Source organism: Lagenorhynchus albirostris, chromosome 7 (genome assembly GCF_949774975.1).
Source record: "Lagenorhynchus albirostris chromosome 7, mLagAlb1.1, whole genome shotgun sequence".
NCBI classification, from domain to species: domain Eukaryota; kingdom Metazoa; phylum Chordata; class Mammalia; order Artiodactyla; family Delphinidae; genus Lagenorhynchus; species Lagenorhynchus albirostris.
Window position 1 is genome coordinate 10,673,620 of NC_083101.1, and position 25,323 is coordinate 10,698,942.

General features: G+C 52.9%; 3 protein-coding genes across 3 annotated transcripts; 1 reads left to right on the forward strand and 2 right to left on the reverse strand.

Moving 5' to 3' along the window:
- Positions 1-663: 663 nt before the first annotated feature.
- ARPC5L (actin related protein 2/3 complex subunit 5 like) lies at positions 664-8,307 on the reverse strand. Its single transcript, XM_060154375.1, has 4 exons — positions 8,038-8,307; positions 3,729-3,800; positions 2,340-2,516; positions 664-1,218 (listed from the first exon to the last, which is right to left on the reverse strand). The coding sequence occupies exons 1-4, from the start codon at positions 8,185-8,187 to the stop codon at positions 1,156-1,158; spliced, it is 462 nt and encodes a 153-aa protein (XP_060010358.1). The 5' UTR covers positions 8,188-8,307; the 3' UTR covers positions 664-1,155.
- A 3,611-nt stretch (positions 8,308-11,918) lies between these two features.
- Positions 11,919-16,507, forward strand: RPL35 (ribosomal protein L35). The gene is made up of 4 exons (XM_060153298.1): positions 11,919-12,025; positions 12,498-12,634; positions 13,763-13,844; positions 16,325-16,507. Exons 1-4 carry the CDS (start codon positions 12,023-12,025, stop codon positions 16,472-16,474), a joined length of 372 nt encoding a protein of 123 aa, XP_060009281.1. The 5' UTR covers positions 11,919-12,022; the 3' UTR covers positions 16,475-16,507.
- A 298-nt stretch (positions 16,508-16,805) lies between these two features.
- Positions 16,806-20,874, reverse strand: WDR38 (WD repeat domain 38). Its single transcript, XM_060153682.1, is given in 10 exon segments — positions 16,806-16,877; positions 16,970-17,017; positions 17,439-17,588; positions 17,722-17,853; positions 18,061-18,100; positions 18,102-18,139; positions 18,491-18,588; positions 18,692-18,811; positions 19,816-19,924; positions 20,806-20,874. Coding segments are annotated over 10 exon segments (876 nt in total).
- Positions 20,875-25,323: the final 4,449 nt, after the last annotated feature.

Here is a 25,323-nt window from a genome sequence, read left to right on the forward strand (position 1 = left end):
GAGGATTGTCACTTTGGTCAACCTCCATCTCCAAGGCCCACATGACTGGGAAGAGCTTCAGGGACATGAATGGGGTCCCTACCTTTAGCAAACTGCAGTTACATGTGCCAAAAGGGAAAGAAAGAAAAGCATCTCTGCTCTTCAGAGAGGCCCCTTGTTAGTGGTTACAGGGAACAAAATGTTCCTTTTATATCTGTAGGCTGATTGCTACCTGTTTCTGCCTCTTAACCGTTTAAAGAAAACAACATCACGGTGTTCCTGCTGAACAGCCGAACCCAGCGTCAGGAGGTGGTGACTGGGCCCGTCTAAGCCCGCTCCCAAAAGACTCCAAGTGCAGTCACACAAACTGAAGACTTTTAAAGCTTAGGTCAATTATTGAATGTTTGGCACTTTATTAAATAAGCTCCAAAACTACACACAAATGAAAGAAGTAAAAACAATAAATAGTTATTCAGCAAAACAGCTCTCTGTAGCAGCCAGCAGCACTGCAGCCCAGGCCTGAGGTACTGCTGTGGCAGGAGGGCTGGAATGCCACGCTCGCTCCCATGGCTTGGCGGGGACACACGTCTACCCCCTCCATTCCAGTTTCCAGAACAGGCGACCTCTCATTCATTACCATCCATTACCCATTTCTTTTATATACATGAAACACACTGCAGAGTATATACTAATAAGCCAAGAGCTTTATTGATGCAGCAGGCACTTTACAATGAACCCAAGAGAGCCCGCCTTCTTTGGGAGGTCGGGATGTCTGTACAGACCCTTGGGGGTTTCCACTTCAACAAAAACCAAGCTCTCCCTTTTTTACCACACCCCTTGAATCTGCACCTGCCCAAGTCATCCTTCCCCGCTTTTACACAGGCAGTGCACACAGGTACACCTGACCAATGCGGGCCAGCCACTCTGGTAGACAGTCACAATGTCAGTTCTGCATTACTTGTGGACAAAGGCATAGACTATCAGATCCTGCAAAGGATTTAGGAAACAGTAAGACGATTTCTCCCTCCACCTTGAAAATAAAATACACTTTAGCGGATGCATGTCCTGAAATAGTTTACTTGGGAGTTCTGAGGAAGATGGTCCATTGTCAATCCCTTCTTCAACAGCCTGTGCATCCAAAATTCTTCTCAAGGTAACATGAGTCTTTTTTTTTTTTTAAACAGTCTTTCTTGCTGTAAGAACTCTTATAATGGAGCCTAGTCCTCCTACTGCTAATGCCTGTAGGGGCAGGAAAAGAAAAGGTGTCAGTTGAGACTTGGTTGGACAAGGGGAGCCTAGCTTGCCAGGGAAGATGGGACCATGCGCTCCTGACCATGTCATAGACCTTCTGAAAAAGGATTCCCACGAGAGCATGGTTAAGAGGTGCCAACAGGGTCCACATTCAAGGGATGGGGCCCTGTCCTGGAACAAAGGGTTCCCAAGAGCTGCTAGGTCTTGAGGCAGGAGAATTGGGCTTGAGAACATGGTTACCAAGCTCACACAGAGACCCCCAGTTTCCCTTTGACAAGCTCATCATGTCCCAGCCTACAGGCACAGCCGTAGGCACTTAAACAAACACTAGCCCATTAGAGCTGAAACATCAACAGGGCTGAGCACCCAGTTGCCTTAAAGGGACCAGAGAGTCTGGCCTCCATACCACTCAGTTCCCCTGAGCCCCACGACCACCTCCACCCACTAAGCCTAGGAGCTCACCTTCTGGCAGAGCACACCCACCAGCAGGACCAAAGGCCACAGCCCAGCCCCAGGCTGCCCAAGCGACCGATCCCTCAGTAAGGGCCACTCCCTTAAAACTCAACAGAGCCTTTCAGGAAGGACACAGGCTTGATGAAAGGCCCTGCTCTTATACTGACCCAAGCAAAGGACAGGCTTTTCATGCTTCAGGTGGATGAAGGCCCTGTTAAAGACACTGCCAAGGTATCTGCCACTGCCCCCTTGGGCCTGGTGAGGCTGAGGCTGGAGCAGGAAGCCCTCAGAGCTAATGGGAGGGCTCAGCCTGAATCTAAGACCCACAACCACCACCTCCACAAGCCCAAAGAAAGTATTACAAAGTCCCAGCCACCAGCAAGCCTGCCTCTACCTTACCACGCCAAGTCACCTGCCCCCATGCCTGCCCGGCACAAACCAGCAGCTAAAGCAACGGCGATTACCAGAGACGGCAGATCCCTACCAGGTGCTTCCCTGGGAGAGGTTAAGTGCTCAGATGTCCCAGGTTGCTTGAGGCATGGCCCCTTATTCTCACATGCCTACCAGACTGTCCTTTGTTTGTTTGGGATGGCCTGGCCTGCTGATTTGAACCCTGGGGTTGGGGTGACTCAGTGGGCTGCCTGATGTTCACATACCTTTTCATGCCACTGGAGTAACACTGCACTGCTATTTTCTGTGGGCTTCTCAAACCCTTTATAAATGTACTTCATGAGCAAGTCAATGCCATTTCTGTCCAGTGACTGCACAGCCTGCTCAATTTCGCTGCTCTTAAAATTTGTAAGCACTTTCAGCACCACGCCCTGGGCCCGTTCCTACAGAGGAAAGAGAAAGGGAGTGAGGCCTAGAGCCATGGCCCAGGCATATCCACATCCTGCACTGCAGGCTCAGAAACACCAAACCAAGTAGTCAGAACTCATTAGAAACACTGCCCAATTTCTAATTCATTTGGAATGCTTAAGTGAAATTCTTTTATTGATTTAAGTTTCAAAGTATCCCAAAGTATTCAAAGCCAGTAATTTATTCCACTTATTTTGGGGGAAATAAGCGGTTTCCTGGGGAGAAGCATCCCTATTTCTGATGACACCAGCAAGGCCTTAAAACTCTACAGAATCATGGGCTTCCCCGGTGGTGCAGTGGTTGAGAGTCCGCCTGCCGATGCAGGGGACACGGGTTCGTGCCCCGGTCCGGGAGGATCCCACATGCCGCGGAGCGGCTGGGCCCGTGAGCCATGGCCGCTGAGCCTGCGCATCCGGAGCCTGTGCTCCGCAACGGGAGAGGCCACAACGGTGAGAGGCCCGCGTACCGCAAAAAAATAAATAAATAAATAAAAACAACTCTACAGGATCATAACTATGGAGATTAAAAAAAACCAGGTCTACTTGGCTGCACCTTCTGTCTGCGCTCACCCTCAATGGAACAAAGGGGCCATTTTCCTCCGTGTTTGACAGGTGCAGCCATTTATATCAAGATGCCATCAAAAAAAAAAAAGTGGCATCACAAGATGGCAAAACCCCAGCTCCAAAGAGACCCTTTCCCTGGACCAAATTTTAGACAGTCTCAGCGATGAGCTTTTAGACAACGTAACCGATACAGTCTGCACAACCGTATGGTCTCACCTAGTTTTTACGAGGCAGGAAATCATAAAAGCACTGAAAATCCTTATGCAAATAAAGCTTATTCAATAGCTTATAAAAGCATAACCACTGCTAAGTCCCACATGGCAAGCTAATTTATAACTCTGCTCATCAGGAAGGGCTGGGCTGACTTCTCACCCCATGAGGCCTCGGGGAGGAGTGAACGTTTCTTTGGGGAGCGTTTACTATGAACACTGACAGCTTTGGGTGTTAGGAGCGCCAGGAGGCTTCCGTGGAAACACTGCCCGGTGCCAACTCACTTCCTTGGTAGATACTCACCGATGCAGAGATGAAACAGATGCTGTCCAGAGTCCCAGGGAGCTCACACTGGACAACCACAGCCCTGGTCCCAACACCCACCCAGCAGAGCTGCAGTTCAACCCCCTTTACCTTCACAGCTTGATTCTTGGTGTTGACGGGAGAGTTCCGCAAGGCTGCATGAAACGCCCGAAGCATGTCCCCTGTGCATCAGCACCAGTTAAGGATGGCTAGGCTCTAGCATGTTCATGCTTTTATTAACGAACTCATTTCAAAAAGAGCTCAAGAGAGTGGAGTCAAATGGCATCTATCCACATCAACCCGCCTCCCACTGTGGCCTCCCGGTGGGCACAGCCAGTTCAGAGGGTAGCCTACAGGCTCTCCTGAGCCACATGGAGGGTGGGTGGGGCATCTCTGCCAAACCTGCAAACCCCTCCTCTGCCGGCCCCAAAACCTTCCCAAACTTGCTTTGAAGCAAGTTTGGACACGGACTCGCTCCCTCCCGGGAAGGGAGTAGCAAAGCAACCGCCCCCGCAGGGTAACTTGCAGCAAAATCTGACTGAGCTGATGTGCACTTACTTGGCACCCTATCTGCCCTACTGGACCCTCACGACCACCGAGTAAGGTTATCATTTTCATCTTCTCATTCTCAAAAGGGAAGAACAAAGGCACAAATGGAGGTCTCCTAACTCTTAATCCAATGTTTTCTATCAGTTAAACTATTAAAGAAATTAAGATGTGCTAAAACTTTTATCCTCCAAGACCTACCCAAGTCAGTGAGGTCCCAACTGGGGGAAATTTAACAATCTAAAAGAACCTTTTGCCAACAAAATGAATCAATCCTCCCCTCCTTGCTCCCCAAACCTTAGCTGGAGTCCTGACATAATCTTTGCTGAGCTCTGAATAGCCAGTGCTCAAAAGAAAATTACAATCTGGGTTAGGTCCCCAAAGGTGACACCTATTTTAAACTGAATTACATCAGTTGACTTTCATTTCCTCATCTGAAACACTGGCTTCAGCCAAAAAGCTTCAAAAATAGAACAAGAAATGGCTTCCGCCCAATCGGGTCTCTACTCCTGTTCATGCAGCGATACCCATGTGTGAACAGCCAGAACCTCCCAAGCAAAGCCGAGTCCCCGGTCTTCCCTAGTGTGGCCTCCATCTTGACTGAGCTGGGCCCACACACCCAGGGAGCCACCCCTGTGGAGCTCCCTAGCACCCTGCTGGGCTCTGATACACCTTCCAATCTGAGAGGCAGCCCACTCTCCCACACCCCTGTATCTGTCAGCTTTGGAATTCCTTTTTCCCAGCCTGGTTAGGGCCAGTGTGATATCAGCCACTGATAATTTCTACCTCAGAACTCTTTTCGAATTTGACATCCCAGAGCAATAGGCAGAGTCCCAGAGGCTTCAGAGGAAACGAAGGCTGGCGCTCGCTCTTCACTAACCAGCACGGTTGGGAAACAAAATATTTCAGAAGATGAATGGGTAAGGGTAGGATAACTAGTCCACAGGGGCAAAAAGAGTCACTGCTTTAGAGTTAATCTCTCTGCAGCACCCCTCTACCAAACATTCACTATAGGTGTTGATAGGTAGGGGGCCTTCAGCAGCTGGGGAGAACTGGGGAGTAGGGAGGGGCATACCATTTATCAAGCTGGCCTGTCTCAGCTGGTTTTAGGCCCTTCCAGAGAACAGGCTGTGGAGGCCAAGGAACCGTGCCCAGCCCCTGGTCTCCTCTAGATCAGGGTTTCTCAACCACAGCACTACGACTGACATTTTAGACCAGATGACTGATGTGGGGTCTGTCCTGTGCATGCATGGTACAATATTTAGCAGCATCTCTGGCCTCTATGCATTGCACTAGATTCCAGTAGCACTCCCTCCCACCCCCCAAGTTGTGACAAAGTATCTCCAAACATCGACAAATTTCCTCAAGGGGAGGAGACTGCAAAATCATTCAAAACTACTGCTCTGGACAGATCCCCCTCCAGAGGACCAGAAGGTGCCTCAGCAAGGAAGAAAAGGAGCCAATTCTTTAAAATCCCTACAAGGTCTCAGATCCTGTGCCCAGGTGTTTTCACATGTCATCTCATCACTGCTAACAGCTCTTTGTGACAAGAATCATTATTCTGATTTTAAAGGCAATGAATCTGAGGCTCAGAGAAGGAAAATGATGTGTTCAAGGTCACAAAGCTAAGCTGTCCAGCTGGCCTTCAAACCCAAGGATGCCTGACTCCAAAGCCAAGCTCTTTCTACAATCCCCTGCTGCCACTCCACCCACAGGCCCAAGGTGCATGTCCAGGACACTTACTGTATGTCCAGCACTGTGCTAAAGCCTTCTGGGATGTTGTCCAGTGATGGTCCCATGGAACCTATAAGCCCAGCTTGGTTCTCCTCCTTTTAACACAGGAGGATACTGAGGTTCAGAGAGTGTAAGTGACCTATTCAAAGTCACACAGCTATAGAAGACTGAGTTGGGTCTGTGTGGATGCACAGCCCACGCTCTATTTCATGTGTGTGATCTCCCACCATGACTCACTTCCCTATACAGTACTAGGACAGGCCCACTCCCTACATCCCCTCACTCCAATCAACCAACCCCTATCCCTACTCCCCTCGCCTCTGTTCTAAGACTCCTAGAAGCCCTTTCTATAGTTTAATAATCTAACATAAATCCAAGACCTGGCACATGGTAGGGACTCAGCAAATATTAGCTCCTTCCTCCTTCCTTCCTGGGCCCCACATTTACCAGGATTTCAGTTCTCATTTGCTAACCTCCCCTTCCCCAATCCCAAGAGGTACACTCTCCATGGTAACAAGGTTTCTGACACTGTCATTAGTGGAGGAACTACCATCCCCTGATGTGCTAAGCCTAGGTCTCCAAGCAGCCTCAAGGAACCTATCATGTGAGGAGCGTACCAAGAGATGACCTTCAACAAGTCTCTGCAGCACCAAGACCAAGACAGCAGATAACCGGACCTTGCCCTCCCCTTTTGTGGATGGTCTGGGCCACAGGCCTGATGCTGGAGTCCTTTCAGCAATGCCTGCCCATGAGCCAGGTTCTACACCAGACTGCAGAATCAACCTTCCCTCATGGGGGCCCTTCTCATGGCCCCATTTCACCAATGGGGTAAGCAGGGTGACCCTGATGGGGCAGGAAATACACGTTTGAATCACCACCTTTGAAAACACATTTCTGTTCAAAAAAAGAAAGTCTGCAGGTTTTTGTTTCAAAGGCACATTGGAGGAACACTGTAGGACTCCTCCCAAGGCAGTCTATGGGCTCGACTTCCCAAGCTGAGTCAACTGATTAAACACCCAGAACCTGATTTATATACAGTACAGCATAAGCCTCCAACCCTGCCCTGGCCAGTGCGGGGGAGGGGTAGGCACTTCCTGTAACACCATTTGAATCAAGAAAAATCCTTCCTGTGAGAATAAGTCAGTTTCCTGTGCTCAAACTGCTAAGGGACCAAGCAGGCTGTGACAGCCAACTCTATTTTTAATCTTGTTTTCTAAATGCTTGTTTTCTGTGACCACAGAACAGTCATTTCCAGTCGTGGGGCTCTACTTTTACATCTCACTTTATGCTGCCTGTTTTTTCTTAGCTCTAAACGACTAGTTTTTTCCACTGCTTCCTGCACAAGAAGCCTATGCGGGGGTGGGGGGGCAAAACTCACTTGTTGAACGTGGCTGAGACCATCGAGGTCCAAAGCCCAATGAATGGTCATAACTAAGAATAGGTGAGGAAGAGTGGCATTAAGCCGCAGGGTCAGAATGATTCTGGGGTGGGAGGTGCGATCTCAAACCTCAGGGCTGGACTAAGGCTGCAGCCTTGGCTCCCCCCATGGGGCCTTTCTTCCCCGCAGCCATCCACCCACCTATTTTCAGGTGGTGCTGCAATCCGGCCCGAGAGGACTGTGCCTGGGAGCCGCCCTGGCCGCTCAATTACTCAGCGGTGGCTCACCTCGGCGCCTCCCGCCGATCATGCCCGAGTATAGCCCCGTTTCCCGCATAGGAGAGATGGAGTGATCGGGCGCCCAAGGAAGGGCCAGCCTGAGGGCGTGGGGAGGCAAGGGGGAAAAAAGGGGAGAGGTCTCGTGCAAGAGTGAGGGGCCTACGAGCCGGAGGCCCCTCCGGCACGCTCCTGGGGCCGCCGAGCAGGCCGGCCCACCAGGATCCGGGGGCCGCGTGGGGCCGCGCTTTTGAGGGAGGCTCCGAGGGCTCGGGCCGGGGACAAGGAGAGTGGGGAGGCCGGGTCAGAGGGAACTGGGGATGCGTGGCCCGAGGAGAGCCAGGTCGGAAGGGAGTCGGGAGACTGACCTGAGAGGTCCGGGGCTGAGAGGAGTGGGGAGGTCGGCCTGAAGGGCCGGAGCCGGGGATGAGGGAAGTGGGAAGGTCGGGCCAAAGGGGAGTCCGGGCCGCCGCGCGGGAGAAGGATATTGCCGCAGGAGCCCGTCCACCTCGCTAGGATCCGGGCCTGGCTCGGCCGCCGCCGCCGCCGCCTCCTCCTGTTCGTCCACGAATTTGTTCTCGTCAAATTCGTCGATGTCCACCCGACGGAAGCGCGAGGACAGCGTGTTCCGGGCCATGGCGGGGGCTCGGCGCCCGCTCAGGCAGCTACGCTCCGGGGAAGACCTCCACTCCACTCCGCTCGGAACCGGCTCCGGCTCGGGGGCGGGAAGCTGCCACCCGGCACCTCCTCCACCTCCTCCGCGCGCAGCCGCCGCCGCCCGCCCACTTCCGGCCCACGCCGGAACCGGATGTGGGAAGGAGGGGTGGGGCGCGTCGGGAAGCGCCGGGAAAGAGGCATGTGGAGCTCCGAGGGACTCCTGGCCTCATGGAGGTAAAGTCTTCCCGTCTGAGGAGCAGGCGCCCAATCCCGCGCAGGTCCAGCACTTGGACGCCATAACTGCGCACTTCGGCTTCGCTCCTGCACCCGAGGGGGCCGGGGCGGGCACACTCGCCGACTTCGGGTGTCATCTCTGCCCAGACTGAGGGGGCACGGGGTCCCCAGGATAAGGCGCCCGGCTCGGCCTGTCGAGTGCCGGGCAGGCTTCTTAGAGAAGAAACCTTCGAGCTGAGGCCTGAGGGATGAGTAGTAATTCTTATGCCCCGGGGAGTGACCTGGGGTGGGAGAACCTAAGTCTCGGATTTTAGGAGCTTTGGACAACACCCCACTGAGCTCAGTGGAGGTTGCGTCTGCCTTATTGTTGTAGTGACCGTATTGTTAATGTGCTGGGAGACTTTAAAGACGTTTAAAGTGTATCCAGGGTGCTGACAAGACATTTAGGTTTGAGCGGGCGGCGGCCCCGCGTCTGTAGCAGTCACCTTGACCGGGTGTGTAGGGGGCGGGGATAGGGGGATGACCCTGTGGCCACCATCCTGGCAGGAAGGGCAAGGTCCTCGGGGGCTGAGATATCTTGCCTGGCTGGAGAGGAATATCCTGGTAGGAAGCGAACCCCCAGAGTCTGAGATGGGGAGAGATAGGGCAGAGTCAAGGACAACATTGTAGTGCCAAGATTAGGTGCCTGGGCTGATGCTTGAGGGGTTCTATCAATGAGACTTAGCCTGAGACTACATTGGGTCTTTGTTTTCATATAATAGTTTTCCTTTTAATAAAGACCAGTAGAAGTTAATGAGATGTGACTCGTTTTCATTGCTTCGAATACTTCCCATTGAACTGTGTCTACAGATCAAAAAAATATTGTTAGACTAGGATGCTACCTAATCTTGGGTGCTAAAGATAGACTCCTGCAGTGGGAAGCAGGTGCTAAATAAAAGTATCAGGTGGCTTCCCTGGTGGCGCAGTGGTTGAGAGTCCGCCTGCCGATGCAGGGGACACGGGTTCGTGCCCCGGTCTGGGAAGATCCCACATGCCGCGGAGCGGCTGGGCCCGTGAGCCATGGCCTCTGAGCCTGCGCGTCTGGAGCGCGTCCGTCTGCGACGGGAGAGGCCACAACGGTGAGAGGCCCGCGTACCGCAAAAAAAAAAAAAAAAAGTATCAGGGGTCCTGGAAGACCTGCCTATCAGCTCCATACCTTGGAAGAAATCTGTGTGACCTAGGGAGGCCACAAGACAACAGAAATTCATATCCCCAGAACATCCTGATCAGAAGGAATTTTAAACCAAAATGCCCGTTTTACAAGTAAGGAAATAGCCCCCAAATACACTGGTGAATGAAATAATGTCACTGTTTATGACCGTGGATCTCCATTCCAGTCAAGGGGGCAGAATTAAAAATTCACACTATGTCAGGGATGACTGTATTCTGAGAAGAAAAAAACAACATGCAGTTTCTGAGAGTAACTCAGATAAAGTGGTCAAGAGAAGTGTCCCCGAGGAGGTGACGCTGATCAAGGACCTGCAGGAAGTGAAGGAGGGAGCCGAGCAAAGGCTCAAAGACAGGGCAGGCTTGGTGTATTCCAGAAACAGCAAGGCCATACTGGAGCAGAAGAGTGAGAAGAAATAAGATGGAAGGGAGGTGGGGGGGAGGGGCGGGTGCTGTAGAGCTTTGTAGGCTGAGGAAAGGATGTGGTCTTAACTCAGGACAGCCCTGGAAATTCTGGGCAGAGCAGTGACATGATCTGACTTTAAAAGGGTCCCTCAAATGTGTATTGAGAACACATGGGAGCCTGAGCCAAAGTAGGTGATTTAAGAAGTGACATCAATGGTCCAGGTGACAGGCAATGGCAGCTCAGGCCAGGCAGGTGCCAGTAACAGTGGTGGGAAGAGGTTGGGTATTTTGAAGAAAGAGGCTGCAGAATTTGGGAGTGGGTTGGATGTGGCATGTAAGAGAAACAGGGTAGTCATAGGTGACTTCAAGTTCAGAAAAGATGTACACAATCATTACCTTTAATAGAACTATAAGCATTTGGAAAATATGATAGTCAAGTCCCTGTGCACCATTCAACTTCCATTTAAGACTAATCCATGCCAAGAATGTCCTCTGCTCTCTCTTCTCCACCTCCCTCCACTTCCTGGAAGCATGCCTCCCCGTGATCTTGGGCAAAGCTGATTAATTCAGTTCATCCAACAAGCATCCATATGCTGGGCCTGGAGATGAGAAAAACCAAACCAGGTGTCAGCCATGGTTCTGACCCCTGGAGAACTTCCAGGCGGGCTGTGGAGATAGATACGTAAATTTATTTTAATTCAGTATGTTTGGGGCTAAAGAGAGGATTGCCCAGAAAGCTCTGCACACAAGGGCCGTCTGTGTCCCAATTTAGTCCAAGACTACTGTCCATTAATGGAAACCCATAAGGGGATGGGAGAAGGCTTCCTGGAGGAGACACGTGACAGCAGCAAGGGGCCAACCTGGCTTTAACTAGAGCTCTAACGTGTGGGTGTGCCTTTGTTAAGGGCAATGGAGTGACACTAGAGCACAGATTCATGCTTGCTGGTTGGGGCAACAATGCAACCGTCCAGTCAGAAAGCCTGAGCACTTTCCCTTGTGAAATCCGCCTTTTAACTTTCAGGCCATCTCAAGTGTTCATTCAACTGGGAATATTGATGGTGATGATATTTTGAGCGCTTGTTATGCATCAGGTGTTTTGTTTTGTTGGCCATGCCCCACGGCATGTGGGATCTTAGTTCCCCGACCAGGGATGGAACCTCTGCCTCCTACATTGGAACTTCAGTCTTAACCACTGGACCGCCAGGGAAGTCCTGCATCAGGTCTTGTGCTAAGAGTTTTACATGTTATCTTCCTGATCCTTATAAATACCCCATATCACAGGTGAGAAAACTAAGACTCAGGGAGGGGAAGGGAGAGTCAGCTAGCACCAGGCAACAGGATAAGAATTTGAAACCGGGTCAGGTTCACTAAGAAAAGGCCATGAATGTTTCCCCTAACGCATGCTGTCTCCACTAGAATATTTTTGCAGTTGGATTATAGTTGTCTGACCCCGCCCTTCCCCGCCCACCTTGGACTTTAAATTCCTCCAAGGCAGAGGCCATGTTAATTCATCTTTGAAAACCTTCAACCTTCATACTCTGTACCCCCGGAACACCGGCGCCCAGCACGGAGTAGCACAGACTGGGCGACCTGCAAAGGTTTACCAAATGAATGAATGAATGAATAAATGAATGGATGAATCCGAGTCCTTACTAGTCCAGTAAATTGCCGCCACCCCAGGCCTCGACTTCCCCACAGCGCTGCTCTGGGCAATACGCCGAACCCAAGTATTCTCCAGAGCGCGGGAAGAAAACGCGGGCACTGCTGGGCGGGTCTCCGGCTCCTCGGGGCGGGGCTCGGCGGGCCGGACCACAGCTTTCCTCGCGCGGGGGTGAGGCGGAAGGGCGGAGCCAGGGCTCCCCCGCTAGCGTTATTGACCACGCCCGCCGCCACCCGGCTGTAGTTGTGGAGGTCAGCTCCGCCCCTTCCTTTTTCCCTCCGAGAAGGCGGTGGAGGCTGACTCTACAGTCATGGTGAGTGTAGGACAATCGGGCACCATCCGCGTGCTGTGGGGCTCAGGGGCTGGGGTGGGGGTCGCGTGGCGAATCCTGAGAGCCCATCTACCAACCCGGCCTGTGGGAGGCCCTGCGTAATGGCCTAGCGTCGCCCCAGCCGGCCCCTCGCTTTCTCCCCACGTAGGCCTAGACCAGGAGAGGTACGCGCGCTCTGCCGGGGCCTCCGTTTTTCCCCCTGCGGAATGGGGGTAGTGGCCCAGCCTCGCAGCAGGCCTGGGCGAGGGCGCGCCTGCTGCGGCCTGGGTTGCCCTGCCCAAGGCACGGTAGTGCTGGGCCTCCAGCGCGCTCCTGGCCCAGGGCGAGGCGCGCGCCCTCCAGGGGCTGATTACGACGCAGGTGGAGGGGACGATGGCCGGTGGAAGCCTCGGTAAGTGGCCGAGGGGGAGACGGCCCCGCTGGGTGTTTGACCCAGACCCTTTCTTTCGCTCAGGCCAAGATTAAGGCTCGAGACCTTCGCGGCAAGAAGAAGGAGGAGCTGCTGAAACAGCTGGAGGACCTGAAAGTGGAGCTGTCCCAGCTACGCGTGGCTAAAGTAACAGGCGGCGCGGCTTCCAAACTCTCCAAGATGTAAGTGACGGGAGGCCAGACTACGGCCCTCTGGGCGTGGGGTGACATATGCGTCGGGAACATTTGTGGATTTTCGAAGTTGGCTTAAGGAGGTGTCCGTTTAAGTGCCCATTCCATGCATCCGTGGGTCGGAATGTCGTGCCCTTACTAGCCAGCCTCTCTTGGCTCCCCTTGCTCATGCCCAGGTGCGTGGTGACCTGCCTTTGACCTGTGGTCCTTTGCCTGGAGTAATTTCCTTCAACTCCTGGCTGGAGAAAGAACTGGGTGTCCCTGAAGACTCATTTTAATGGTACCTTCGAACGTCTCATTGATCCCTTTCTCCTACCTCCCACCAGCATTTGGATTTTTTTCCGCATCCCCCTTCACTTGGTTGAGGGACCCCTTGCACCCCTTACTTGAGTTGTAGTGTAACTTACTGATGTATGTGGAGCAAGAGTCAAGATTTGTGAAAGGAGCATGGATTTGGAGTTAGTCAACCTGGGCATAAATTCCGCTTCTGCCACATCCTACTTGGTGGGTAGATTGGCTCACCACCCAGGTTTTTCTTTCCCCTTTTATAAAATGGGCACCCAATAATATTCCTGTGGTGGTGCATGCTGAATCCTCAAGACTGTGTTTACCAGTCATTTACTAAGCAGCACTCATATTCAACATGACTGCAAATTCACTTATCCCCAGCCTGTTCCTGTCTTCAGCCTTGTCCCCTCCCCAGTGGCCCCTCCTGTGACTCCCTAATCAGCTTGTGGCATGATTCCCTCCAGTCAGCTCATTCAGATTGGCATTGGTTAGGTCGTCTTCATAGTCCTCAGGATATATGGCCTGGGATGGGAGATCTTTCCTGATCTGCCCTTCACCTCTCATTAAGCCTCCTCAGTGAATACTTCACAACTCTTCTAAAGCACTGGATGTGCCAGCCGTTCCATGTCCCCAGTCCTGGGATACTCATCCATTGTCTCTCTTCCCTCCAGAACACCTTCCTCCTGGGCTGGGTTAGGTACCTCCTGGGTGAATGTGGGTGAGCTGATGGGGAATGCCCCTGCCCTATGACATCTGGGTCAGGCCCTGAAATAGATACCTTGGGGAGTGCTGTGTGTCTTCCCCATCTTGATCGATGTCTCTGTTTTGTAGCCGTGTTGTTCGCAAATCCATCGCCCGTGTACTCACCGTCATTAACCAGACTCAGAAAGAGAACCTCAGGAAATTCTATAAGGTTAGTGGCTAAGGGACAGTGGTGCTTGGCTAGAGGAGCAGTATGGCAAGCTTCTGCTGGGGTGCTTGGGACTGGGCTTTCTAGAGACTTCTCAGTTTGTGGATGTGTTCGCCTTCTTACTAGCATGTGGCATGCAGACTGCATTTCCTTGGGGCTGCAGTTGTCAAGAAATCAAAGATGTGGGAGTCTGGCTGGAGATGGGTTTTGAATAAAACCTCACGAGCTGAGTTTGGGCAGTCTTGTTTAAATGTTTTAATGGTCTTGCTAGCACTGTCAGTCACTGCCAAGCATCTGGTATCCTCATTTTTCAAATGATGACCTCAACGCTTAGAGAGGTTAAGTTGCCCAGCGCCACCTACAGTAAATGGATTGGGCCTAGGTTCCAAACCATGTCTTGGTAAGGGTGGATTGAGTGCTTCCTGGAGATTTTCCACAGGTGCCTGCCCCTCACTCAGCCTAGAATTTTTATAATCATTTTTTGCTTGTGCCTAAAACTAGTGTTGTCAGGGTTCAAGCTATGAAGTGGAACCAGTAGGAGATTTTATATACTGTGTATGCACACATTTGGTTTATTACAAGGAAATGGCTTGTTTGATGGTGGGGTACACACTTGTTGGGAAGAGAGGATCTGTGAGCAAGCTGGAGCTCAAGGTTTGGTTGAAGCTGCTGCCCTCAGGTGGATTTCTTGGGGGAAGCCACAGCCCTGCCTTTAAGGCCTTTCAACTGTGATCAGGCCCACCCAGGTTACTCTGGATAATCTCTTAATTAAAGCTGACTGATTAGGGGGTTTGATAGCATCTGCAGAATGGCTTCATATCAATACCCAAATTAGTGTTTGAATGACTGGAGGGTTTGACACATCAAAGAAGTCATCACGGTGTGCCGGGGCTGGCTGCCCAGCAGCATGTTGGGGGAGGGTTGCTGCCACCCCCGGACGTGTGTGCATTGTTTGGGGGAACGTATTCTGAGAATTGGGTCTGGAGCTTTCATCAGCCTCTGAGGGGACCATGTAGAGTTGTGGCCTGGAAAAATTGCCTTCATGACCATCCAGTGAGTACACTCCCCCAAACAGCCAGGCAGGACTCCTGGAGATAGAGGTAAGGTCTCTATGAGAAACGTTGATGTTCGATACAGTAATCTCTGGCCATGTGTGCCTATTAAGTGCTTATGTGGCCACAGTGACTGAAGGATGTAAACAGTGTGTGGCTAGTGGCCACTCTTGGACAGCAGAGCTCTAAGGTGCTTGGTAAATTGGAAACAGATGAAGCCCTGACCTGTACCAACTGATATGAGGGATGTGGGTGGACAGACATTCATGCTTCCAGGTCCCCCCACAGAGCTTGCCCTCATCTCCTGCTTAGCTTTTTCCCTGCAGTTCTCTGCGCTGAGGCTGTTCATGACCTGAACCCCGCTTAGCTCACATACGCCTGCCATGTGCCTACCCCTCCAGGCTGTTGGCAGCTCCCAGCCTGAGCTGTCACTTTTCAGGGCTTTTGTGCCCACTCTGGTTTCTCTTGCAGTTGACGTGCCCGTTGCTTTCAAGGCTGTTGTCAGTCATTTAGGTGAAACCTTCCTTAATCTCTTTCCTCCTCCACACTGATGCACCACTTGTTTTCCATTTTCCACTGTGCTGGGAGCTCCTTGAGCAGGGAGCAGGTCTCATTTGTAGCTAAACCAGCACCCAGTACAGGGCCTCAAAATGAAGAGGCCCCAGGGGACCTTTGCAGAACAAAGGGGACCATGAGAGCTGCCTTAGCCTAGACTCCTCACTGAGGAGGAAGTGGGTCGGGAACGAGTGGGAGCAGAGATGGAGAGACAATGCCCTGAGAAAGGTCTAGGAACAGGAGCCAAGTCAGGAAGAGGGGCTTGGCCCCTCATAGCAGGATGGTCTCGGCCGAGCCAGGTCTTCCCTCAGATGCATGTGTTCGGTGGGAATGTCACCACAGGTACCTGGCAGGTCCTTCAGATAAATTGAGCACCAGCTTAAGCTGCACATCTCACCCTCCCGTACACACACACATAATTTAAGCGAAGATAACAGGAAATGCCCCCAGGACTCGGTGGGTACCAGACTTCCCTTGCTGGGTTGGGGTGTGATGTTGACTCCACGGCTGGCAATCTGGTGGAAAGAGCACCAAGTAGGGAGTGGGTTGACTTGGGTGTGCACCCCAAGTTCCACTACAGCTTCACTGAGATTTGGGCAAAATTACTTCCTAGCCCAGCAAATCAATATACTTAAGGAAAATGAGGACAGTCCTTCCCAGCCTTGAACTTGGGGGAATTAAAGAGCTAGGAAGCAAAGTATGGCCTGGCAACACTTCAGTCTCCAGTCCCCTCCTGGGCTGGGTGTCATACAGCTCCTCACGCTTGCATCTCCCCAGGCACATCCCAGCGTCTCAGTTCCGACTCTGTGGCTTCCTTAGCTACCGCAATAGCTCCCAAACCCTGGTCCTCATGTTCCCCCGCTCCCCCTCACCCAGGGCAAGAAGTACAAGCCCCTGGATCTGCGGCCCAAGAAAACGCGTGCCATGCGCCGCCGGCTCAACAAACACGAAGAGAACCTGAAGACCAAGAAGCAGCAGCGGAAGGAGCGGCTGTACCCACTCCGGAAGTACGCGGTCAAGGCCTGAGCATCCAGGTGTCAATAAAACAAACAAACTGGCTGGTGTTGCTTTGTGTTTATAGGGGTTTCTACTAAGTGCCGGAGAGATGGGCTGGTGCGGCCCTGGTTATGGTTACCGGGTGTCTGATGGATCCCAGCAGGCTGGCCTGCTGCTGTTGGCCCTGGTGGGGGGCCATGGCAGCCCTGGCCACAGGGGCCTGTTGGGCACTCTCTTATGGTTACTTTGGTCCTGTGCCCCCTGGGCAGGGAGAAGCAGGGATGGAAGGTCTTCAGAGCCATAGGTAGTGATGTTCTGTTTGAGCAGCTCTGGGTGATTTGCAGTGAACTTGGAATTTTGCCTAAGCAGCTCCAGACACTAAGAGTTTCCCATCTGGGGTAAAGGCACAGGCGTGGGCCACATCCAGGACTCCCTGCCAAAAGCATGGTATGGGGCTCTGTGGGTGCGGGCCTCCCCTAGCAGGCCTTCCTCTGCACCCTTGTTTGCTGTAGCCACAGACCTTACCTTCAGGGTCTCAATGCTCTTTCCTGTATTGTAGTCCCAGACTTTGACCTGGAAATCAAAACAAGCTGGGGGGTAGGGAAGTCTCATAGGCAAGTCTGGCATCTTTGACAAAATCACACTGGGGTGAGTCTTAGCCAACATGTTAACTTCTTGATCTGGGTTTTGTTGTCTGTGAGGTGTGTTTAACAAGGGCTGCGTAATAGCTGATGCAGAAATTCAGTGCAATACTTTCCTTTCCCCTGAAGCTGAGTCATAGAAATGTCGGTGCCACTAACATTTGGGCCAGTGCAGACCTTAGTGCCAGGCATTCGGTAAGGAAGTAGTTGGCACCTGGGTCCTGCCCTTGGTAGCCTCCTATTTAGGGCAGATAGGGATGTGGACATTTCTGGACATGGGGTGCTGAGGGCTCCGGTAGGGAGGATGTGGGGTAGGAGTTCACAGGAAGGAAGGCCTGATGGGGTGGGGTTACCATGTGGGAGTAGCCAGTGCTGGCCACCTGCAGCCCATCAGGGGAGAAAGCTCTGCTCTTCACCCAGGTGATGTGGCCCTTAAGCTGGACAGGCAGGCTTCCGGTTGAGGGCTTCCAGATGTGGATAGTCTTGTCCCAGGAGCCGGACACCTGGAAAGCAGACAGCTCTAAGCATAGAGGTTTGGGGCCTGCATACCCTGCCCCCAAAATGGCCTCAAAGAGTGACCCTCAAAGAGTTGTAGTCAGCAAGGGGCCACCCTGGAACCTAGGCAACCCAGCCCACCAATAGGCCAGATGCTGAGTAGCACAGGCAGCTGACGTTGCCACTGTGGGCCTCCAGCTCCTGGTGGAAGATCACTGGAGTCCCTGCCCGAAGGTCCCACATGCGGATGGTGGAATTCCAAGAGCCCGTGGCCTGCAGACAGCCGCCATAAGCATGGTGCCTCCCGGTTCCTCGACTGGCTAGGCTCACAGAAAGCAGGCACCATCTCACCAAGCCCTGCTGAATCCCCATCTTACAGAGGAGGGGACAGGCTCAGAAGAGCTAAGTCACTGTCAAGGTGTAGAATTCTAACCACTTGTTAGGCCACTGAGGTGGGGCCCGGGCAGAGGTGGGGCTCACCAAGCAGTCTGAGCTGGGTGCGAAGTCACTGCTTGGGACAGTCTCGGTGTCCCACCAAGTGGCGCAGCACCTGGCCTGACTGGAAGAAAGAGCGCAGAGGCTGCGTGCCAGGTTCTCTGCCTCAAGTGAGTCAGACCCAGGCCCTCCTTGTGGGGCTGCCTGGGTAGTGTGATGCAGCATAGGGGTTAGGGGAGGCTTCCCGGGCCTTGGCAAGAGAGGAGGGCAGTACAGGCAGGGGGAATCTCATGGCAGAGGTCTTGAGGCATGAGGGTAGGGAGAGGGGAACTGGGGAGGTAGCTGCAGCCAGATGCAAGGGAATGGGATGCCAGGGGTGGGGAAGACGAACAACCTTTCCCAGTTGGAAAGTGTGGCCACTGTGGACGGTGTGCATCCCTGGATCCCAGGCCTCACTGGCTGCCCCTCCACCTACCTGCACCTCCCAGAGCATCACCCTCTTGTCCCAGCCGCCTGATGCCAGTTGCTTTGAGTCAGGGCTGAAGCTGATGGTCTCCACACTTCGCTGGTGACCTGCAGGCACCGGCCAGGGGGCGAGGTAGCACAGGACACAGCAGGGTCCGAAAGGGAAACCAGGCCTGGCTGCTTGGCTCCCAGTTCCACCCAGCCCACTCACCCTGTAGGACCTGCAGACACTTGGCTTCTGCTACATCCCACAGGCGGATGGCGCAGTCACAGGAGGTGCTGGCAAAGAGGCAGCCATCGGGGGAGAAGCGGCAGAACCTCACGGGGGCCTGGGTGGGCGGCCGTGGTCAAGGAACGGGGCACTGCGCTCCACCTCTGGCCCTTGCAGTCCAACCCCTGCTAATTTCTTCAGTCTCGTTGCCTACCGCCTCTCTCCTCACTTCTAACCCTCACCCTCCAGCCACCTGGAAAATTCCTGGGCTTCCATGCCTTGGTCTGGAATGCCCAACTCAGTTTGCCTATTTGGAAGATCAATACCCAAATCAAATGGCAGACACCTCCCAGAAACTCCTTGACAGCCCGGCGTAGGTTCATTACCCTCTTAGAGCTCCCCAGCCCCTTGACTTTCCCTATTACAACATGAATCAATCTGCCCTATAATTACCAGATTTGTTTTTTCTTGTCTTAATAATCATAAGTTATGTCTACTGAGTTCTTACTGGGTGCCAGGTACTTTGCTTGCATTATCTCATCCTATAGGGTAGCAACTATTATCCCTATTCTGAAGAGGAAATAGGTGCAGAGAAGGTGACATGACTTGAGTTCAATCACAGTCAAAAAAGTGGGTAAACATAGATGGACATTATGCTAAGTGAAATCAGTCACCAAAAGAAATAGTGTGTGATTCCACTTATACCAGGTATTGTACTTAGTCAAAATGGAGACAGAAGGCAGGACAGTGATTGTCAGGGGCTGGGAAAAGGGAGGAATGGGGAGTTTAATGGGTATAGAGTTTCAGTTTTGCAAGATATGAAGAGACTTCTGGAAGCTAGATGCACAACAGTGTGAATGTACTGAACTGTACACTTTAAAATGGTTAATAGGGTATTATGTAGATTTTTTAAGTGGTAGGATTTGAGTCCAGGTCTGTTAGAGTCAGAGGCTCAGGACCCCAGGGGTCAGGTCCTGTCTCCTTGACCTCGCGCCCCTGCCCTGCCTGGGCTGTCTTGCATGGATGCTCGGCTCAGATGTCAGAGGTCATTGTGGTAGGCTCTGTAGAAAGCCACAACAGGGCCATAGGCCTCAGTCTCCCCATCTGGGGTGAAGAGCCCCACATGTGTCTCCACAGCAGCCGCCCACTCTGGGTCTCCCATCCATATACACAGCCATCCTCGGAGGCTGTGAGCAGCTTCTGGCCATCGGGAGAGAAGGCAGAAGAGTTGACCTGCAAGGAGAGCACAAAAGTCCTATCCTGGGGCAAGAAACACCTTTCTGCTCATCCCTAACCCCAGACTCCTGGGCCAGCCATAAATACTGCCCCAGGAGCCTGGGGTTGGAGCTTGGACTTCAGGCCTCTCTCAACAACCAGAACTCAGGAACCACCCTGCAGGGGAGCCGAGAGCTTGGAGCCCTCTCTGCTGTCCTGTAAGACCAGAGCCTGGGGCTTCCTTCCCTGGTGGCACAGTGGTTAAGAATCCGCCTGCCAATGCAGGGCACATGGGTTCGAACCCTGGTCTGGGAAGATCCCACATGCCACGGAGCAACTAAGACCGTGCGCCACAACTACTGAGCCTGCACTCTAGAGCCCGTGAGCCATAACTACTGAGCCCGCGTTCCACAGCTACTGAAGCCTGCATGCCTAGAGCCCGTGCTCCTCAACAAGAGAAGCCACCGCAATGAGAAGCCTGCACATCACAACAAAGAGTAGCACCCGCTGGACGCAACTAAAGAAAACCCGTGCGCAACAACGAAGACTGAACACAGCCAAAAATCAAAAAAAAAAAAGACCAGAACCTGAAGCTCAGAGCGAGCCCTCACTGAAGCCAGAGGCTGGAGCCTTCTGTAGAAGCCAAGAGCCCATTCTAGAGCTGAAGCCCAGAACTAGTTAAAAATCTACTCTAAGCCCCGAGTTCCCTCTTAAGCCAGAGTCAAAAGAGCATTGGAATCAGCCAGGAGTTTGAGCCCCCTGTGGAACCAGTGCTTAGAATTCTAGAGCCCATTCCGCAACTGGAGCCCAGAGAACACTCGGGCTCCCACTACACAGAACCAGAAACCACTCTAAAGCCAAGAAGCCTAAGATCTGGGCAGAGATCTACAGGGCCTCACCTCCCCGCGGTGCTGGCCGAAGAATTTCACTCTCTCCACGGCCAGCGTCCCTGGGGCCCTGCTGTTCATGGGGCCGTGGCCGCCCGCCCCGGCGGCCTGCCGGCCCTACTTAGGACAAGGTGGAGGGGAAGGGGGAAACTGTATAAGCGGTCTCCATGGCAATCGGGGCGGGGCGACCAGCCGCTGTGGGGTCTCTGGGAAACCATGAGTGGAGAGAGCCTGGGAGAGACTGTTGTCAGCCCGGGTGAGGTGGGGCAGCAGCACGGTGGACCGCGGATGGCTCCAAGAAGGGACTTCCCTGCCAGTCGACGGCTGCCAGTCGGACCTTGGGCAGCTCTAGCCGCGGGGCGGAGTGTGGCGCACGGCGGCCGCTAGAGGGCACGCCAGCCCCACACAACCGCGCCTGCCTCTGCAGCTGCACCGAACTGGTGCACAGTTTGAGACAATCGATCGTTTCCCCATCTGCACAAAGGGGAGGCTCATCCTTGCCCCCCAGGGTTCCAGGCATGACACAAGGTAGGTGCCCATGAGGGCCCAGTCGGGATCCAAGACCCCTTTCCTCCAGGAGTGGACAGTACTGAGGCTGAAGATCTCCCATGGAGAGGGCTGGAAACGATATTCATATCAGCCCTCCAGGATGTGGTGAGCCAGAGGCAGTATGCAAAGCACAGGACATTAAAAAGTGAGGTCACTGTTAACATTCCTGGCAGCACAGAGTGTGCCATTGGAGCACATGGAGGGAGGCCCCAGGAGCTGTCAAGATCCTTGTTGGATAGTTCAGCTGAAACCCAGAAAGAACAGGACTTGGTTTCAATGTCCATTTTTCAGATGAGGAAACTGAGGCTCCAGGAGGTCGGGGGACTTGCTCAAGCTCACTCAGCCAATAGGAAAAGAATTGGGACCTCATCCCATGTCTGTCTGACCCTGAGGCCTATATCAGAACCACCTGCTGTGAATTCCAGGGGCCTCACAGCACATGAAGTCTGGGAAACAGGCCCTAAGGGGGCAGATTTGGCCAGTCATCCAGCACCTCCGTGGCAGAGCTGGGGCCAGAATGCAGTCCCCTCCCCACAGCTGGACAGGAGTAGGACTGAGGAACCCCACTCCCCGACTTGCCAGTGGATTCCAGGCTCCCTGGGGATGGGGCTGGGACAGCTGGGCTTTGGGAGCTTCAAACTCAGGTGTTCCCAGTGGTGATTCACACCCCCTCCTCCCAGACCTCTTTGCCAGAAATGCTTCTCACGGAGATCTGCCGTTCTCCTGCTCTATTTTAGGTCCTAGACAGGCGGGTGAGGGGGCGACAATGGCGGCTTTGAGGCTGCCCCACCCCCATTCTAACGCTCAAAGGGCCCAGGTCACTGAATTGGCTCCCCAGGGACCCATCTGGGCCTATGTGGCCACCCATCCCCCCAGCTCGAGGCATGGGTCCTGAACACGGCTCCTCCCCAGGCCCTCTCCCCCTTCTGTCTGCTTAGGCGCCCTGCAGCCCATGCCCCAGCCACCTAGCTGCTCCTGCTTTACCTGAAGTGCCCAGAACCGCCTTCCCCAGCGCAGCCTATCACTCCCAGAGTCCCCTGGATAGACCTTGTCCACCAGGCCCAGCGACCACTCAGCCCGTAGCAGTGTAGCTGGGGTTAAAATGTTTCTGCTTGACCCAGGAGTCTGTGGTTGGAATCACCCACCATGAATTCCAGAGCCCTCAGAGACCAAAACATCATGTCCACTTCTCCTGCTTCATTCTGCCCCTGTCCCCTGCCCCATCTTACTCCCAGAACTTATCCACATGGGCTCTTTTTTCTATCCCTCCATCTTCACTCCCACCCTGGGCCTGTGCACACAGTGTTTCCCACCCTCTTGGCCTGACACTTACCTTGGGATCTAGCTCCAGTATCACTTCCCCTGGATTGGCCTTCCCTTGCCCAGCTCCCAGACTAAGTCAGAGCTCCTTCCCCAGAGATAGGGCGTTAAAGCCACAATTCTGGGTTAAACCCAGGTTCTGCCAACTACTAGCTCTGCAACCTTGGGCAAGCTAACTGATCATTCAGTGCCTTGGTTTCCTCATCTCTAAAATGGGAGTGCTGACAGTGGTTGCCTTGTCAAGAGTTGGTGAGATGGTGCCTCTTAATGGTGTGCAGTAAGTGGTCAGAGAATGGCGGGGGGTGGGGCGGTTGGTGACATCCATCTTTGTCACTTTAGGTTAAAATACTTCAAGCTAAAGCTCCGGATGCCCTTTGTCAGGCTCCAAATGCCCTAAGCCATCACCCAAGGGGCCCACAGCGCAGATACACCTCATGATGTAGAGAAGACTTTGTAATCAGGAGCTGTCTGGCTTCATGCCCAGCAGCGGCTGAAGGTATGGCCAACCCTGGGTTTGGGCAGGGGCTGAACCTGCAGGATGTGTACCATTAAGCAAGGGGAAGGAGTGGGGATGGGTGGGTCACAGTTATGGTGGCAGCAGAAGTATTTCACTGGCTCAGGCTCTGCCCGTGGGATGGAGTCACTCAGTTTCTAGCCACTCCAAGAGAGGTTTGGGGGGATATTTTCCACCCTTGACTATCTCTTCTTTCTCAGGGAGCCTGCCATATTCTCTCCTCCCTCAGCCCAGACTGCTTGGGGAGGGGGCTCTGTGCTGAACTTGCCCACTCACTCCATCCCCTGAAGGTAACCCACGGTCCGGAGACCAGCTTCGCCTCTCTTCATTTCCTCAAAGTATCTTCCTTCCCAGGCCCCTTGGTTCCCTCTGAAACTGCTATAGGTACACAGCCATTTTAAAGAGAAAACTAGAGATTCAGAAAGGAAAATGACTTGCTCAAGGTCACACAGTTGGAGAGTAGTAGAGCTGAGATTTAAACCCATGTCCAATAACCCCTAAGCCCCCAGCTCATTCCTTGCACCAGACACTCTTTCAGTAAAGCTTGGGGAGGTTGGGGTATGAGCCTCTGCCCCACCCCCAACACACAGCCCTCACCCCTGTGAATGTGATCTCACTACCCTGCAGGATAGCCTATCCCATCAGACTGTTGGAAAGTCCTGGGTGAGTCAGAATCTACCTTACGCTAACACAGTAGAAGATGGGCCCAGGCTGCGTCTGCAATTCCACTCCCAGGGACACATTCAGCACTGTTTGTAGTTCCAGAAGGCTGGAAAGAAGCTGAATAGTCAAGGACTGTAGAAATAAATGGTTGTACAGTCAAACAATGAAAGCTACAAAAGTCAGGGAAATGAACAAACTACAGCTCTGCGTATCAACATGCAAACATCTGACAAAATGTTCAGCAAAAGGGACTTCCCGGCGGTCCAGTGGTTAAGACTCCAAGCTTGCACTGTGGGGGGCACATGCTCCATCCCTGGTCAGGGAACTAAATCCCACATCCCACATGCCATGAAGCGCAACCAAAAAAAAATGTTCAGCAAAAAAGCAGCATAGCAGAAGACACTATAAGTATGATCCCCCTCATAGAAAAATCAAGACGTGCCAAAGGCAACCTTCCGTTTCTCAGGTATACATCCATATGTACTGAAACTATAAAGAAAAGCAAGAATGAGTAACTCCTAAACCTCCAGAGGGGTTAACTGTGGGAAGAGGAAGGAAGGGGATTCAGGGGGCCTTGAAGAGTACTTGCTCCTGGTGATATTTGCGCTTGAAGCTGGGCAGTGGGCACCCAGGTGTTTGTTGGATTATTCTTTAATAACTGGCCTGCCTGTTTGGCCCCTGCCCACCTCTCCTGCCCTCTTCTGGCTTCCTCACCTTCTCCCCCATTCTTTGTCCCCATCACCCCCAGGCCTGAGCAGTTTGGTGGATTACGTGGTGCCAGGGCTAGGATGCAGTTTCCAACAGTGCCCCAGGAAGCAGAGAAGACTTTTGTCGCAAGAAAGCAGAGAGGAGAGAGAGGTGGAGAGTCAGATGCCCTGCTTCCTGTCAGCTTTCCAGCTCCCAGCTCCAGTCCCCGAGGCTGCCGTCCTGAAACACACCTGTTTTCTTAGAGTCAATTCCTTATTTTGCTGAGTAAGCTCCAGTGGTTTAGGTTATTTGCCACCCCAAGGGCTTTGATCAAAACATCTCTGTAATTTCCACAGCTGGTCCCCTAATGTTTTGCCAGGGGCATCTTTTCTGGGACTCCCCTGCACGCAGGGATCATCTAAGGGTGATCAACACCCTTGAGTCTCAGTCCTTTCTGCACAACCTTGGCCACCCTTATTTTAATGCACTGTGTTTGTCATTGCCCCTCCTAAAGTATGAAGACCAGAACTGGAAACATGCTCTTTGGAGGGACTGACAAGTGCCAAGTTGAAAGGGACTGTCATCTCCAGTTTTCTCCAACTCTAGTAACGCAGCCTGCATTACCAGAGTCATTTGTGTTTTCAACAGCTACATTATTCTGGTGACTCACTGAATTTGCGGTGGGAGCTTTTTCCCATGAACTACTGTACAGTCAACTCTCCCTCCCTGATCTGGTACTTGCACAATGGATTCTTCGGAAACACGAAAGACCTTACATTACGCTGGTTAAATGTCAT

What these genes read in the sequence shown, in the direction of transcription:
- ARPC5L (XM_060154375.1), bottom strand. Translation starts at nt 8,187, where the DNA reads ATGGCCCGGAACACGCTGTCCTCGCGCTTCCGTCGGGTGGACATCGAC. An exon ending in CCAAGAATCAAGCTGTGAAG is followed by an intron (nt 2,517 to 3,728) that starts GTAAAGGGGGTT and finishes TTTCCTCTGTAG; the next exon opens with GAACGGGCCCAGGGCGTGGT. An exon ending in TACTCCAGTGGCATGAAAAG is followed by an intron (nt 1,219 to 2,339) that starts GTATGTGAACAT and finishes CTGCCCCTACAG; the next exon opens with GCATTAGCAGTAGGAGGACT.
- RPL35 (XM_060153298.1), top strand. An exon ending in GCTTCCAAACTCTCCAAGAT is followed by an intron (nt 12,635 to 13,762) that starts GTAAGTGACGGG and finishes TCTGTTTTGTAG; the next exon opens with CCGTGTTGTTCGCAAATCCA. An exon ending in ACCTCAGGAAATTCTATAAG is followed by an intron (nt 13,845 to 16,324) that starts GTTAGTGGCTAA and finishes CCCCTCACCCAG; the next exon opens with GGCAAGAAGTACAAGCCCCT.